The 14,208-nt window shown below is 32.6% G+C and overlaps 1 protein-coding gene across 1 annotated transcript; it reads left to right on the top strand.

Moving 5' to 3' along the window:
• Positions 1 to 503: 503 nt before the first annotated feature.
• Positions 504 to 13,931, top strand: LOC117338219 (homeobox protein unc-4 homolog). Its single transcript, XM_033899482.1, has 3 exons — positions 504 to 846; positions 2,463 to 2,638; positions 12,622 to 13,931. Exons 1-3 carry the CDS (start codon positions 537 to 539, stop codon positions 13,411 to 13,413), a joined length of 1,278 nt encoding a protein of 425 aa, XP_033755373.1. The 5' UTR covers positions 504 to 536; the 3' UTR covers positions 13,414 to 13,931.
• The last annotated feature ends 277 nt before the right edge of the window (positions 13,932 to 14,208 follow it).

The following is a 14,208-nucleotide window of genomic DNA, read 5'->3' as shown; positions in this document are numbered from 1 at the left end:
ATAATTACCTATATCTATAAAATTCTCGTAACAAGGAGTTATAACACTTATTTTATATCTATAATTAATATGTCATGATCTGTGACATGCTCAGAGCTTTCTTTAAAGAAAAAAAAACAAACACATGTGTAACAACGTTCTTTATTTACTCTTTTTTATTGTATACAATATTCTGACATAAATCTTATGATCGAACAGTTAAAATCCAACCTGTGATTATAAGTTCTTTATAACGTTTTTTTTTGTATTATACTGTGCTGAAATGCAATGAAGCGTGCGCTCTCTGTGCTGACTTGGTGATCTACACATCAATCAAAGCTAGACAATTTGCTCTCATTTAATACTTAAGACAGCGTGTTGGCCCGCTTGGGGACATTTTGCCATGCATAGAGAGAACTAGAGACTTTCCCACCCCCTTTGTCGACACCGTCAAGCTCGCTTCTGATTGGCCGAGTGATTCACATAGCCGACACTTCGCGTATATCTAATGAGGGATATGACACTGGGTCTATCAATACAACACAAGCGTTCTCGGTATGTTGACATATAGTGAAAACACTCAGGTGAACAGGGCTAGAATCATGAATGGACCTCTTAGCCTTATAGATGCTAGGTATCCCCATGGATACGGGATACTTTCCACCTTATCTGGGTATGCACATTTAGGTGGACCTTTTGCTTCTCTTGGACTTCATTCGGCTGGAAATCAGTATCATTTTGATTATAATGGACACTCAAATTCACGTGTTAATTTCTCCATGGATGGGATGTTGTCACCATCCTCAACTTCACCCAGACATAATTCTTTATCCGGATCATCTGAGAAAACCATCTTAAAATCTCCAGGTAAGTTTTGTATATAAAACGGAATCTGATAATATAAACAGAACATTGATAATGACAGCCACTGTTTATTCTTTTTGGTGTAAGATTCATGGATGATGAATCATTGCGATATGACACAAGGTCTAAGATTAAAATAGATTGATATGTGATTTGTTAATGTTCGTTACAAGACAAGGTGAATATATATTATATGAATTCAAAGGTTGTTAGAGAGGAAGGATATCCTTTGATATCAACATCAACAAATTAATCAGCACATACCTTAACAGATCAGCTCATTTACAGACAAATTATAAAATAAATGCCTTTTTAAGACTTTTGTGAAAAGCGCTTCTGTTAGTTTAACTATAGCTTTTATGAATTCCTTATTCATTATTCATACTATTCATCTTATAGATAAATAAGTTTGTTATTTATAATGCGTTAATTTACTAGTTTTTAACATTTTAACACAGAGCGCTTCAAGTGATTAGGTGACAATTACCCGAACAATCAAGACATGTCCGGGTATCATTAAAAGTTATTAAATGAATTGAACCTTGTTAAAATGTTAAAATGGTCTATTATCTGCTGTGTAGGTGGGTCCTTACCTCCAAAATTCTTGACTCTGTTTAAGGATTAGTATAAATAAATAACTAATTGCGACAGGACATACTTCATCGCACCTGTATTTGTTTGAAAATAGAATAAGTTTAATGGCATAATTGTTAACCAGGTTGGTTTAAGAGATATAAGTTACAAAGTTATTTACTTAATTGGAAAATTGATAGAAGGATACCGTATATTCTTGCCTTGTATTCAGGATAAGAAATAATTAGAAGAACGATAACGACAAAGCATGATTTTAATTTTTTAAAGAAAAAAGCATGATGACACGGGGGAAAATGATAGTAAACTGTCAATATACTATCAACTTATATTATCATAAATATTACCACTAAAATTTTACTAGGTAATCAATGTTTTATTTTCATCTTCATATGCTATTGTAATATAGATATTTTTATATATTAAAATACGAAAGAATAAAAGAAAACCATTAAACCCCGAAGCATATTAAATATAAAAGTATCAATTTGTAAAAAAAAAATACTATTTTGTATTCATATAGATATAGATGCAAAAGAAATGTTAAACAACAAATATATTTAATTATAAGTTAAACCACGCATCGTTAGATCATTAAATGTACATCGAAATGAAGGTTTTATTATCTTCATAATGAGTTGAATTAATAAGCGATTCGTTAGGTAACAATAGGTTTGTATTGTTGAGTAATCAAATGATTATGTACTGATGACAATGCATATATTATGTCAACTGCTGCATAATTTTGATTTCAATAAATAATTAACGTTATCCTGCTTGATTTTAAAAAGTGATAATATCAGAAATGTAATTAATAAAAGATGGATGTGTTTGACAAATAAAACGTTTTGAAACAACATAACTTAATACTGCCACAAATAGATAAGTTGTTTTGATTATTTTGTTTGGTTCTTTTTTTAAAAACTTTCTCGGTATCCTTATAAACTACCATTGTTGTATTTAAATAAGAATGTCGATCTTGCGTTTATGTCATACTAAACGTCTTTTTTTCACTTATCTTAAAACAGACAAACATGACGAAGACAGAGAAAGTCCTTCAGCTAAGAGGAGACGCACAAGAACTAATTTTACCGGGTGGCAACTTGAAGAACTTGAGCGAGCTTTTCAAGACAGTCATTACCCTGATGTTTTTATGAGAGAAGCGCTAGCGTTACGATTGGATCTCGTTGAATCTAGAGTACAGGTCAGTAGATAACTTGGTATCAATGTTTGCCACCACGGCAATAATCATATATTAATCATGCAAGATATATTCACTCGAAACAACATTTTGACTTGAAATACAAAACAGCCTTTGGTAGGCTCCTGAAAAACATCGCTCACTTGCAATTTCAAATTTCTTATAAAAATATATGAGTTCCTGCAGCCTTTATCATCAATTTCTTCTTTATACCACAGTTCATTCAAAATTCACAACACATTGATATGAATCATAGCTTACGAGTGTGCATTAAATCTAAAAGTATTAAACATCTTCATGGCGTATTAAAAAATCTATGAATTCACAAGTGATATCAAAATATAGATAATTTCAAATATTCTCTCAGATCAGATACATAATCAAATCTTAGATAACGTTATATTGTACATTTATTTTAATGACATGTATAAATAGTTGTCAGTTTCTGATTTTTTTTCTTTCTTTTTAATCATTTGTAAGCAATAACAATTAAGATCTGACTAATATTTATCAAAAAGAGAAAGGTGATCTCTCATATCGGGTTCCTTTCAAGTCCAAATATGAACCAATTAGAATATATGTACATGTTTACTAATGAATTATGCATCATCGTAATATGTTGTGTTAAATAATCAAGAAGGATTAGCATGGTCATACATTGTACATCATGATGTAAATTTGATATGTGTTGCTGATTTCATACGTACTATATATATATATGTTTTTTATGTTGTGACATCGGTGTATTTTTTTAAACAACACTTTTCTTTTGTTAACGAAAATTTATTTAATATTTAAAAATGATGAGAATCAGTAATAAAAAGAGTGTTGTACAGTGTATTTCAAAGGAAAATTCTTAACAAATTATGCACTTATATTTTTCCTAAAACAATACATTTAAGTGATTGTCTACTTTATTATTACCAATACATCATTATAATACAAAATAAAATGATATATACAGTGTATATTATATGCATCCACTATACAATCATTGAACGGTTAACCTGTCTCAAGCCATGACAAATCTTGATCATATATACAGTATTTATATTTTTCGATACACAAGTGAAAACTGTATTATTTATTTCTTCTGTCAATACACATTAATACTTGATATAAATCATTTTCATTATGACGGCTGTAAAACAATAGAAAGCGCGACATTTATTAACATTTTAGAACAAAGGTTGATAATACTCCGTTATAACCGACCATAAAGCAAAAGGCGCCTCTACAACACATGTAAACGGTGTATGACTCGCCAGTTTACGAGTGGAGCACAAACTAATGGGAAATTAATAAATCTACCACTTATTGACATTGTTTTGATGGAATGCCTAGACAGACAGGCCACAGTGATAAAACAAAGGCTAATCAAGTATTCCATGAATTCAATCACTCATCGTGAAAATAATTATAGCATCAATATATCAATCATTTTGGTGCATACATCGGATCTTGTTTTCTATTTGTTGTATACATGCCCTTGCTTGGGACTACAGAAAGATACAAAAATGATTGCTAAACGAATAAACCTGACATGTGACGGAAAGGGATAAAGACTTGTAAAGAGCATATTGGTTCATCATTGTCCACTAGCTATCCATCAACTGATCTGCATGTCTGATTTATGCCCCGAGGTACATTTCGACACTTATGAACCATAGGCCTGTCGTTACCATGATAGGTACATATTGTAGCTAAACAAAGTACTAGAATAATGTGACAAAACATTAACAGTCTCACCTAGAAAACGTAGCCTAGGGTAAAATGATATAAGTTTACTTTAAAAGGTTACCTACAACACAAACATAAAATTCTTATCAGGATTTACGGCGATTGTGCGCGAGAATATACGACTTAACCAGATTAAGAGATATCAATATTGATAATAAGAATGATACTAGTTATTTTCATAACTTTTAAGTATAAATAACCCATTTTTGTGATATTGTTAGAAGTTTGGGACAAGCAGCAAATAAAACATCCTGGAATGATACATTCCTATATACCGGGTATCGGAGACTCTATTTTCCTAATATATAATTGGCCATTGATTAAAGAGAGCCTTGATATAGACTATCTGTGAATCCTTAGATTACGTTTATGACCATATTACTTGCATGTACTTGTTCATTATATTCTTTACGAGATTCTACATCAAATCTTTCCATAAGCTTCATCAATTTCACCAGTGAGATACCTTCATTACATATAATAATAGAATTTCTCCGAAATCTGACTTGTGGATTGATGAAATTGGCAATTCGGCTTAAAGCGATGCCACTCCGGGTAATCGATCACGTCTCTTCAATCGCTATAACAAATTGATGTGTTTAAGAATATAAGAATTATAGTGTGTATTATGATCCCTGTACGACAAAATCCATTAACAGGGGTTTGAATCAAGAGGCCAGCGACTTTCTCGTTGTATTTCCTGAAACTAATGGCCCTTTGATATCATTTATTGTAACACTAATTACTTGTACCCAAATGAAGGGAAATTGCTGTGCTGTGGATAATAGGCAGAAGTCTAGCCCCCGAAGCCGACTCCGTGAATATTCTTCCGGAAATGATTGTTGTTAGGATAGGGTCTCACTTCTATAAACATCGTGATCATTGTCTGCTCACTCTCACCAAGTCAGCTTCGTATTGAATTCTTTAAATACCATATCCTTGATTTTTTTATCATTGGTAATATGTGGTCCAATTATTTCCTGGAAATCTTTATTTATATATCAAACATTGATATTTAGCTGTTTTTTGGGGGGGTTGTTGTTAGCAAAATTATTCCCTAAACGATATGACGGTGTTGACTATACTTTGATTTCATAGAAAATGTCAATCATTGTTGCTGATGCTGAGGCGGAAGAAGATGTAGTCATCTCCTTGTAGGGGCTCTCAAGCACCAGTTAAAACTTCTCGTGGCACTAGATTAGCTGGTAACAGCGTAAATGACAAATTAATCTTAATTGTTTGCTAATTTATTGTCTTATATTTTGCTTCACGCGACAGGCATTTGTAATTCATACCGCCTTGCTCTTCGAGAGTGAAATGGAGCATCGATAGTTTAGCATCCGATATTTCAATATGTCTAGCTCACCAGCTAATTATCAACCCTAACAAACGGATAATTTATCAAATACAAACATAATGATTCCAGTATGAAATATTGGAATAAAAATTTTCAACAAAAGATTGATATTAAATTAGCGGGAATCCCAATACATTATAAAGATATATCGATATCGATTAAAGGGGAGAACTGTTTATTAGAGAAAATAATGAATATATTTTAATGATAGCATTAAATAAAAATATTTATTAAACATTAATTGTACATTAACGAACGGAAGAATTGATCAAATAAAACTAATATTTGTAATTTTTAACAGATGTTGGTCTAAGATTTGAAATATCGAATTCGTTTATTAAAGTAGCTAATTAGCTTGGTTGATTGATGTGTTTATTACCCACGTGTAACGTGTCAATTCCACGCATTGATGAAGTTAATATCCTAACCAGTAGGATGCCAAGTAAATCGACCACTTCATTATCAAAAGTGTGTTTAGAACCTTCAAATCAATTATGTTTGCCAGTTGTGTTTGAGGTTAGGAACAGCAGTAAAAAGACTGGTCAAAGAGGCTTTAATTCGGAATAAATGTCAACGTTTACTCGCCTTTTGTAAAGATTTGCCCCGATCAAGCTTTTAAGAAATCCTTGTTTATACTGCAAACGACCTAGGTGTCCCGGCCTTAATAAAGTGCCACCCGTTTGCACACAAACCTTATACACTATTTACCTGTAACAATTCTCCTGTTTTATCCTTTTTTGTCCACTCGGATTAACACGTAACCGACAGTCGATATGTTTGCTGGCCCATTGACCATTAAGTCCACTGTTTGACTAAGTAGTTGCCCAGCATTCATTCTTCGTATTTGTCGGCCGATTGATGGTACGGTTTAATTCTCGCTTACAGCTGTCGGTATTAAAGATGACTTTCATGTTGCCTGACCTTTTGTAAGTTAATAGTATAAATCAACGATATCTGCCATTAATATCCTTCCTGAAAAGAAATTTAAAATTAAATTACATAAGTAACTAACTGCATGTTTATTCAGTTTGATCATTAACATATTACAGTAATTTCATTTCAATTTCATCAAAAGAGAAAGAAAAGAGTTTATTGTATTTCCATTTACAAAATAAATAACTATATCTGTAGATATTTTAAATATTTAAATAAGTTAAACTTACAATAATCAATATCTGAAAATTAAGAATTTGTATTTCCCCTGGGAAATTCGTGTTGCATATTTAGTTATTTATATTGTGGTAAGTAGTTTTTCTATCGCTTGGAGATCTACGTTTGATAAATATATTCAAAATATTCTTCTTAACAGATAAGTCGACAAATCCGCAAGAAATTAAGTTTAAAGGCATTTTCTACCTTTTTGTCGAGTTAACAAAAGCAGTAACTACCGAAACTAAAATCCTTGGATAAAATCTAACTATTTAAAATATGTGTACATTCCGTCGACTAGAAACAAAAATCTGTGCCTTCAGGCTCTAGCGATATACATTTTATTCTATTAACAAGAGAAGAGTTTCTTCAGTTGTTTTGACACATGAAGCGCGATTTCGTCCTTTATCGCACAGTCGATCTGATTTTATATGTTTGAAGTATGCTTTTTAATGACCCAAGACGTTTCTGGTATACCAACCCTACCGCCCCTAAACCAAGGTATGATTTAGGTAACCTTTTAACTGTTAAATTATAAACCTGCTGTTGAGCACCTTATAATTAAAGATAAGTCAATGTCAACTGATAAGTTTATGTTTAGCCTTTGTTTTTATGTTTAGCTTTTTTATGTTGTCTTATTTTTTATGTTGCATCTTACTTTAAGCTATTTTGTTTTTATTTTGCTTATCTATTTTAATTTGTTTATATTCCATGTTTACATTATAATTTTTTTGTTGAATCTTCATTTTATGTTGAGTCGCGTTATTTGATTTTAAGTTTTATTTTTTTTAATGTCGACTCGGTATAATGTTTTAGGTTGATTTTCATGTTTTTCATATTGAACACTATGTGATAAATTACAGATTTATCAACATTTCAAAATTCTTAGAAACAAATCATAAAAAAATCATGGTTTTATTTATAAAACGTTGTAGTGATTTCTATATCTGAATAAAAGTATCATAATATTTTTTTATGATAAGGAATTTATAGTTTCATATACCTGGGATATTTTTTAATAATAAGTTACTTTTGATACACAAACGTATATGACAGGTAAAACACAAAATATACGTTTGTGTGGCAAACTAGTAAAAGCATATGATAAAATGACAACTATCTGAAATAGTTTACAATATTTATTTGCTAAAATGTTTACATTATCAGTAAATCATATTATATTTACATATTTTGATATACATATGAAAAAAATCCTACGATAGCTAACAATAGGGGTGGGAGGTCTAATACATTCTGTCGGGGATTGGAGGAGGTTACCTGTGGGTCTGTTGAATATATATACAGTCTGTACAAGACCTTGGTACCTTGAATACAGGTCGCTGGCTATGTTGAATACACATTAAGACAAACCTTTCACATACCACATCGAGATAAGGCTGAGTGACAGCAACTAACACCATCGCCTGCCAAACCCATGTCACGGTATGGACTAATACACCACCAATCCTTTGTCGGGACTCGCTAAACTCCGCTTTGTGTAACGTAATTGGGAACAGGATACTTTTTAACGTTGGGTTTCATGCTTCTTTTTAATAAGACAGAACTGCATTTGTCATAAACATTTTTTTTCTCCCGTTTTTTTCTCCCGCCGTGTGTTTACATTTTCTGTCAAGTAGTTTTTATTTATACTGTTAGAAATGCAGAATACAAATCGGATTAGAGGAGAATGGCCTACTGGTGTAACAGATAAATGTTTAAGATGTTTGTTTCGAAGTGAAAAACGACAAAAATAGTTGTATATTTCACATCTCAGGCCACATACATACATACATTGTGTTATTCTCCTTTTATTTATTCATTTTTTCGTTTTTTTGTTGTTGCTTTTTTCTGTTGTTGTTTTTTTGTGAGTTTTTAAGTACGTATAGCTATATAAGATATCGAGTGTTTAATATAACCAAAGCAAATTGATGGAAACCAGTTTTAAACTACATATCCCACGCAGGTCGTAAATCTATCCGTAATTAGCTCTATCAATGAGCAAAGAAACTTTGTGGTGGCGTTTTGAGGAAGGGTATATTTTTCCTGATACAGTTGAGAAGGCACAATGGCTTTTCCTGTGTCGTTTTACAGCGCTACCCCCTAATTTCGTTTCTCTCCATCTGTCCACGTAGGCTCTTAATTCAATTAGTGTAATTCGTACCGTCTTTACTGTATGAAATGAATCTACCTTAAAACAGGTATATCTGGAGTAAAATATTGGGCACGTCTACTCAAATGACAAACCGATCTTACGCTGGGCGGTTTGATTCCCGTAATAAGTTAGATGTAGTCCAGCTATAAAGAAGCCGGCAAACAAATCTATTGTTGTGTTTGTGGATTTCAGTGTGATCTTCATTTATACAGTGAACTTAAGTGCACGTGTGAATTCTGTATCCTCCCCCTCTTGTCCTCCGCGGTCCTCCAGTCATACATCAACATTAACTAGCCCTTAGCCTACTTATACGCGCAGCATAGACGATCCCATCCTGATCAAATATCGCAAATGGTTCATAAGTCCTCCTAAACTAACCGTTGAACTATATTAAGTTTTTCATGACTAAACGATTTAGCATGAGAAAACGATACATACCATACTCACCTCTGAAAGCCCATGCTTTGCTGAAAGAAACATATTCAAGTTTGTTTTATATAATATCCATGAAATTGAAAATATTTCATATTAAATATTTTAAACATTAAAAATTAATAAAGAAAAAAATGTCGGGCACTCGGATTGTTAATCAAAATATTGATCTCCAATAAGATGAAACTCTCTTCATTTAAAAACAAATCATTTTCAAACAAAAATAAAATTACTACAAAAGAATAGATCACTATCACAAAATACTTTAATAATTCAGTTTCTTAAGTTGCTAATGAATGCTTACTAAATGGAAACTGGTTTCACTGAAACATATGGCACCCTGGGGAAACTTCATAATTGTTCCTCAATGAACATCTTCTGTCGTAAAAATAAAATAAAAAAAAAAAGAATGTCATACAAATATCCTTCAATGAATGTCGGCATTTTAGGAACAATAAAAGCACTGAGGTTCAGTTACCTGATTGAATCTTTAACCTTGCCTAATTAATGAGGCAACGTTTAAAGCATCTGATTGCCTTAATTAAATCCGGTTGAGTAGCCTTAGACTAACACGTCGCATGTACAATATAATGCACAATTATCCTACGTCAGAGTTAATTGAATATCTGCACAAATTTGAGAACTTGGTGATAGAGATAGGAAATAAAAAAAAATGAATATATGAAAGGTGCACGGTATGATGTTAACGGTTTTGTTTTACTATATTTAGCACCGACCGTGACTAGATTTGACTGTATCCTAGAAGGTGACAATGTCTGTATTATGTTTCTGCAAATATTAAGGGGGTGGTAAATCGGAAGTGCACATATGTAGTGAAAAAGGGAGCGGTTGATGAGGTTTTGGATTTTCAGAAATTGTTTGAAAACGTGTAGCTTAAATGAAATACAATTTGTTTCATATTATATATTTTATTTTAAGAGAAAAAGCTAATTCTCGAAATATAGATAAATAAAACAGGTTTTTTAATCATACTCTTATAGAAAATAACATTGTATCGTGAATTATATACAATTTATTTTCTTAAATATCGCCCTTCAACTGCCACATTCATGCTATATTTGTGTCTCTGCCATTTAAAAAGTTACTAAATGGAATTGCATTTGCCGGCTGTCGTCTGCGGACGCACTTTACGTCCATGATTTTTGTCTCTGGGTCTACCTGAATGTTTAATGAAGGAAACAAAGCTATCTATTCCAACTGCACATCAATTAAACGTGCTTTCTTGAAAAGTCTAATAAAATATTAATGTAGTACTATTGCCTTTTCCCCGGGAGCTTTTGTCAGTATATCAGTATTTAACAATAAGCGATTTTCTTTGTTTAATTAAGTACTCAAAATGGAAAGCAACCTGAATAAATCATTAATGAAAACAATATTATTTGATGTAGTTTAAGGCAAGATTGATTGCTGCCAATTTATAATTAATTGGAAGTTTAAGATCTTCTTTTTAACTACTTCGTATAACCTTTTACCTAAATGGCATCTGCCTTGATGAGAAATCTGTTGTGTGAAATTTATATACAGAAAGTAACCTAATTGATATTAGAATCAGATTAAGATAATTAATTCATACAAATGTAATTGCTCCGATTCATTATTTGTATCCTTAAGTCAGAAATTCGGTAGTTCGTTTGAAAAAAAAACCCCAAAAAACCCAAACCTTCTAAGAGCAATTTTATTAAGAACCTTGATTTTATGTCACCAGGTTGTTAGGTTACCTGAATCAGTTTCCGTGAGTAATCATTCACAGTAGTGTGTTAATTTTGACCGATGGATGGATGAAATGCTTTTTCACATTAAAGATATCGACATGGTTAAAATGTCACGTGACACTTTTTAGCAATGACTAAATCATGAATAGCATTTATTTTCATCAAATGTACACGTACAATGACTAAATTTTAATGATTAAATGATACATCAGTTACCCTGACAAGCAAAATAATTCCTATCTTAGCCGCATACTTGACTAATGTAGCATTTTTATGTATTTGATTTTTTGTTATATTTATTTTTGTATTTTGAAAGGGAATCCTGCATTCATAAAACAAATAGTAAACGAAAATTGAAAGTTATCCCGAAGGGTTGTGATATATGTGTTATAACAGTTTATATCAACTGAATCCCAAAATATTTTCATTTTTAGTAATCGAAATACCCTAGATGTAGAATCATCTAGGGTTATTTTGTTAATAAGAATTCGGTGTTTATTTCTTAATTCCAAAGACAAGTAACCGCTAAAATGCATTTAAAAGTGAAACATATTTTAGGCGAACGTTTGATAAGAAGGTTGTTTTGGCTCTGTAAATAAGCATATATAAATCCTATTGAAAAACATTGTTAAAGTATAAATAGTATGCAAGCGTCTCAATGAAGAAAGTGTGGTTAACATGTTAATATTTTCTCGAACGATATGGGGTTAAACTTGCTGTATTACGAATTGCATGACTCTTGACTAAGTACATGTCTCGTGCGTATTCCAATTTACCAGCAATCCTGAATAAGATGTTACTCCATGTGTGGCGTTATATCTGATCTCAAAGCCCGTGTCATATTCTCTGGCACTCTTGATCGTAGTAGCTAGAATCCCTACACCTGGGTAGGGGTCTTAATTGAATTTGATCTCATGATTGAAATCATTTAGATTTTAAAGAGATGAGCTGACTGGTAATGGATGCCCCGAGGAGTCGAGAGTCAGTTGAACGAATATAATAGACTGTTAAAATAACACTTTGTAATACGCGTATCGTTTTAAGTGGTTAAAACACACATTTTAGTACTTTTAGTTATAAGAGCGAACGAGATATACAAATAGACTTGCAGCATAACATTGAATACTATAGGTTCACTCTCTGCTGATTACAATACACACATATTTACTGAAAAATGAACACATCTCTACACAAACAGAAATTACATGTATTGCTGTTCTATGAACATCAACAACGAATAAATATGTATTTTTTTTTACATTAAACAAAGGTCGTGTATTAATATTTTCATTCTTCATTGTGAATTGTAAATGTTGTGCTGGAATCCAGCGTAATTGCCTACCATGGATATATTTCATATATTGATATGATACAATTTTGTTTTTAAGTTCCATTGAGACTAATGAAAACATTTCTTTTTCAGGTCTGGTTCCAAAATAGGCGTGCAAAATGGCGGAAGAAAGAGAATACTAAAAAAGGCCCTGGACGTCCAGCACACAATGCCCAGCCCCAAACAGCGAGCGGTGCTCCCATGGATCCTGATGAAATTAAGAAAAGAGAACAAGAACGAATGGAAAAAAAGAGGAAGAAACAGGAAGAACGCCTGAGAAAGCTCGAGGAAAAACGTAAATCCCTTCAAGACAATAAAGGAGTTCCGAATATGATGTTACATTCTGGTTCGGAAACTAGTCCCTCTGAAAATGAGAGTTGCTGTGAGACCGACAATAGGTTAGCATCGCCAGCATCTGAAAATCGAAACAATGAACTCCCCTGTATGGGAAACCCGGATGAGGAATCTGGTGATAGAAAGTGTTCATTTAGCATAGACAGTTTGTTAGAAACACCAAAAGTCCCACGTGGTCGTCGACCCAACTCCAAGTATCCCCGTGTACAAGCGAGTAAATCTGTAAACGCTCTAGGGCTTGGCATGATGCCACTTTATCCAATCACACAACCCGTGGGCTTCATTGTCGAACAGCGACCTCATGCGTCGGACGATGACGAAGACTGTTCGGACGTTTCCGTGTATAGCCCCGGATGTGCTAGTGTGTGTGTAAATAACGAAGACGATAAAAATGAAGATGTTGATGTCGATGATAGTCATAGTGCTAATGAAATGGACTCTGCTAGTTGTCATGGTGACGACAGAAGTCACTATGGTGACGACGAGGACTCGGACGATAACATATCAGTGCATTCACACCACAGCCACTGACCGCTACTGACTACTGATGACTAGTGCTAACGCATACCTCTAAAGCTCAACCGTGGTCAGAATACATTGGACTCATGTTTTTAATTCAAAATGAAAATTTATAGAAATCGGCATACTGCTGAGGTAGTGTCAAGATACTTACATTCTTTTTCCTTTTTCATCAAGTTCGATCATGATACTGATAAAATTACTTCATTTACAATCTATAAAAAACACTTTGAAAAATATTTCTTCTTATATATCTTTCCAACTACCTATCGCTAAAATTTATTGAACGTGTAATTAATTCTCGACACTGTCAATAACTATTCTCCACAACATTTGTAGCTATATCTTTTATTTCCATGATAAGACTTTGTGCAATAAACCTAACTAATTGGTCATTACGTGTATCGTGTGGTCAGTGTACATCACACTTGACCACTGACGGATTGACCACGCCGTTGGTCAATCCTTGTATGTGTGTGTCTGTCATAGTATTTGTTTAAATAAATGTCAAACAATGTGTCAAAATATAATCATGCATTTTTGTTTTCTTTTATGGATTAAACACAAACAGATCAATATAGCATTTAGTATATTATCAAATACTTAATTATATATTAAAAAGTGTCAGTAATTGATGAAAATGCTCTAAAAAACTTCACTAAATGTACAACGCTTCGACTGTTCCTATAGTTCAATATACAAACTAACAAAGCTCTCTAAACAATTCGAGTCCTTTGTTCACCAAGCATTATTGTATGACTAGTTTTTCTTAGTATATTAAATATCGAAATTTTGCTTTTTGTAGAA

Source organism: Pecten maximus, chromosome 1 (genome assembly GCF_902652985.1).
Source record: "Pecten maximus chromosome 1, xPecMax1.1, whole genome shotgun sequence".
Classification (NCBI taxonomy): domain Eukaryota; kingdom Metazoa; phylum Mollusca; class Bivalvia; order Pectinida; family Pectinidae; genus Pecten; species Pecten maximus.
Note: the sequence above shows the minus strand (reverse complement) of the source record. Positions and strands in the feature narration are given on the sequence as shown.

Coding starts and splice junctions, on each gene's coding strand:
- LOC117338219 (XM_033899482.1), top strand. CDS start 537: ATGTTGACATATAGTGAAAACACTCAGGTGAACAGGGCTAGAATCATG. Junction 847..2,462: donor AACCATCTTAAAATCTCCAG/GTAAGTTTTGTA, acceptor ATCTTAAAACAG/ACAAACATGACGAAGACAGA. Junction 2,639..12,621: donor TCGTTGAATCTAGAGTACAG/GTCAGTAGATAA, acceptor TTTCTTTTTCAG/GTCTGGTTCCAAAATAGGCG.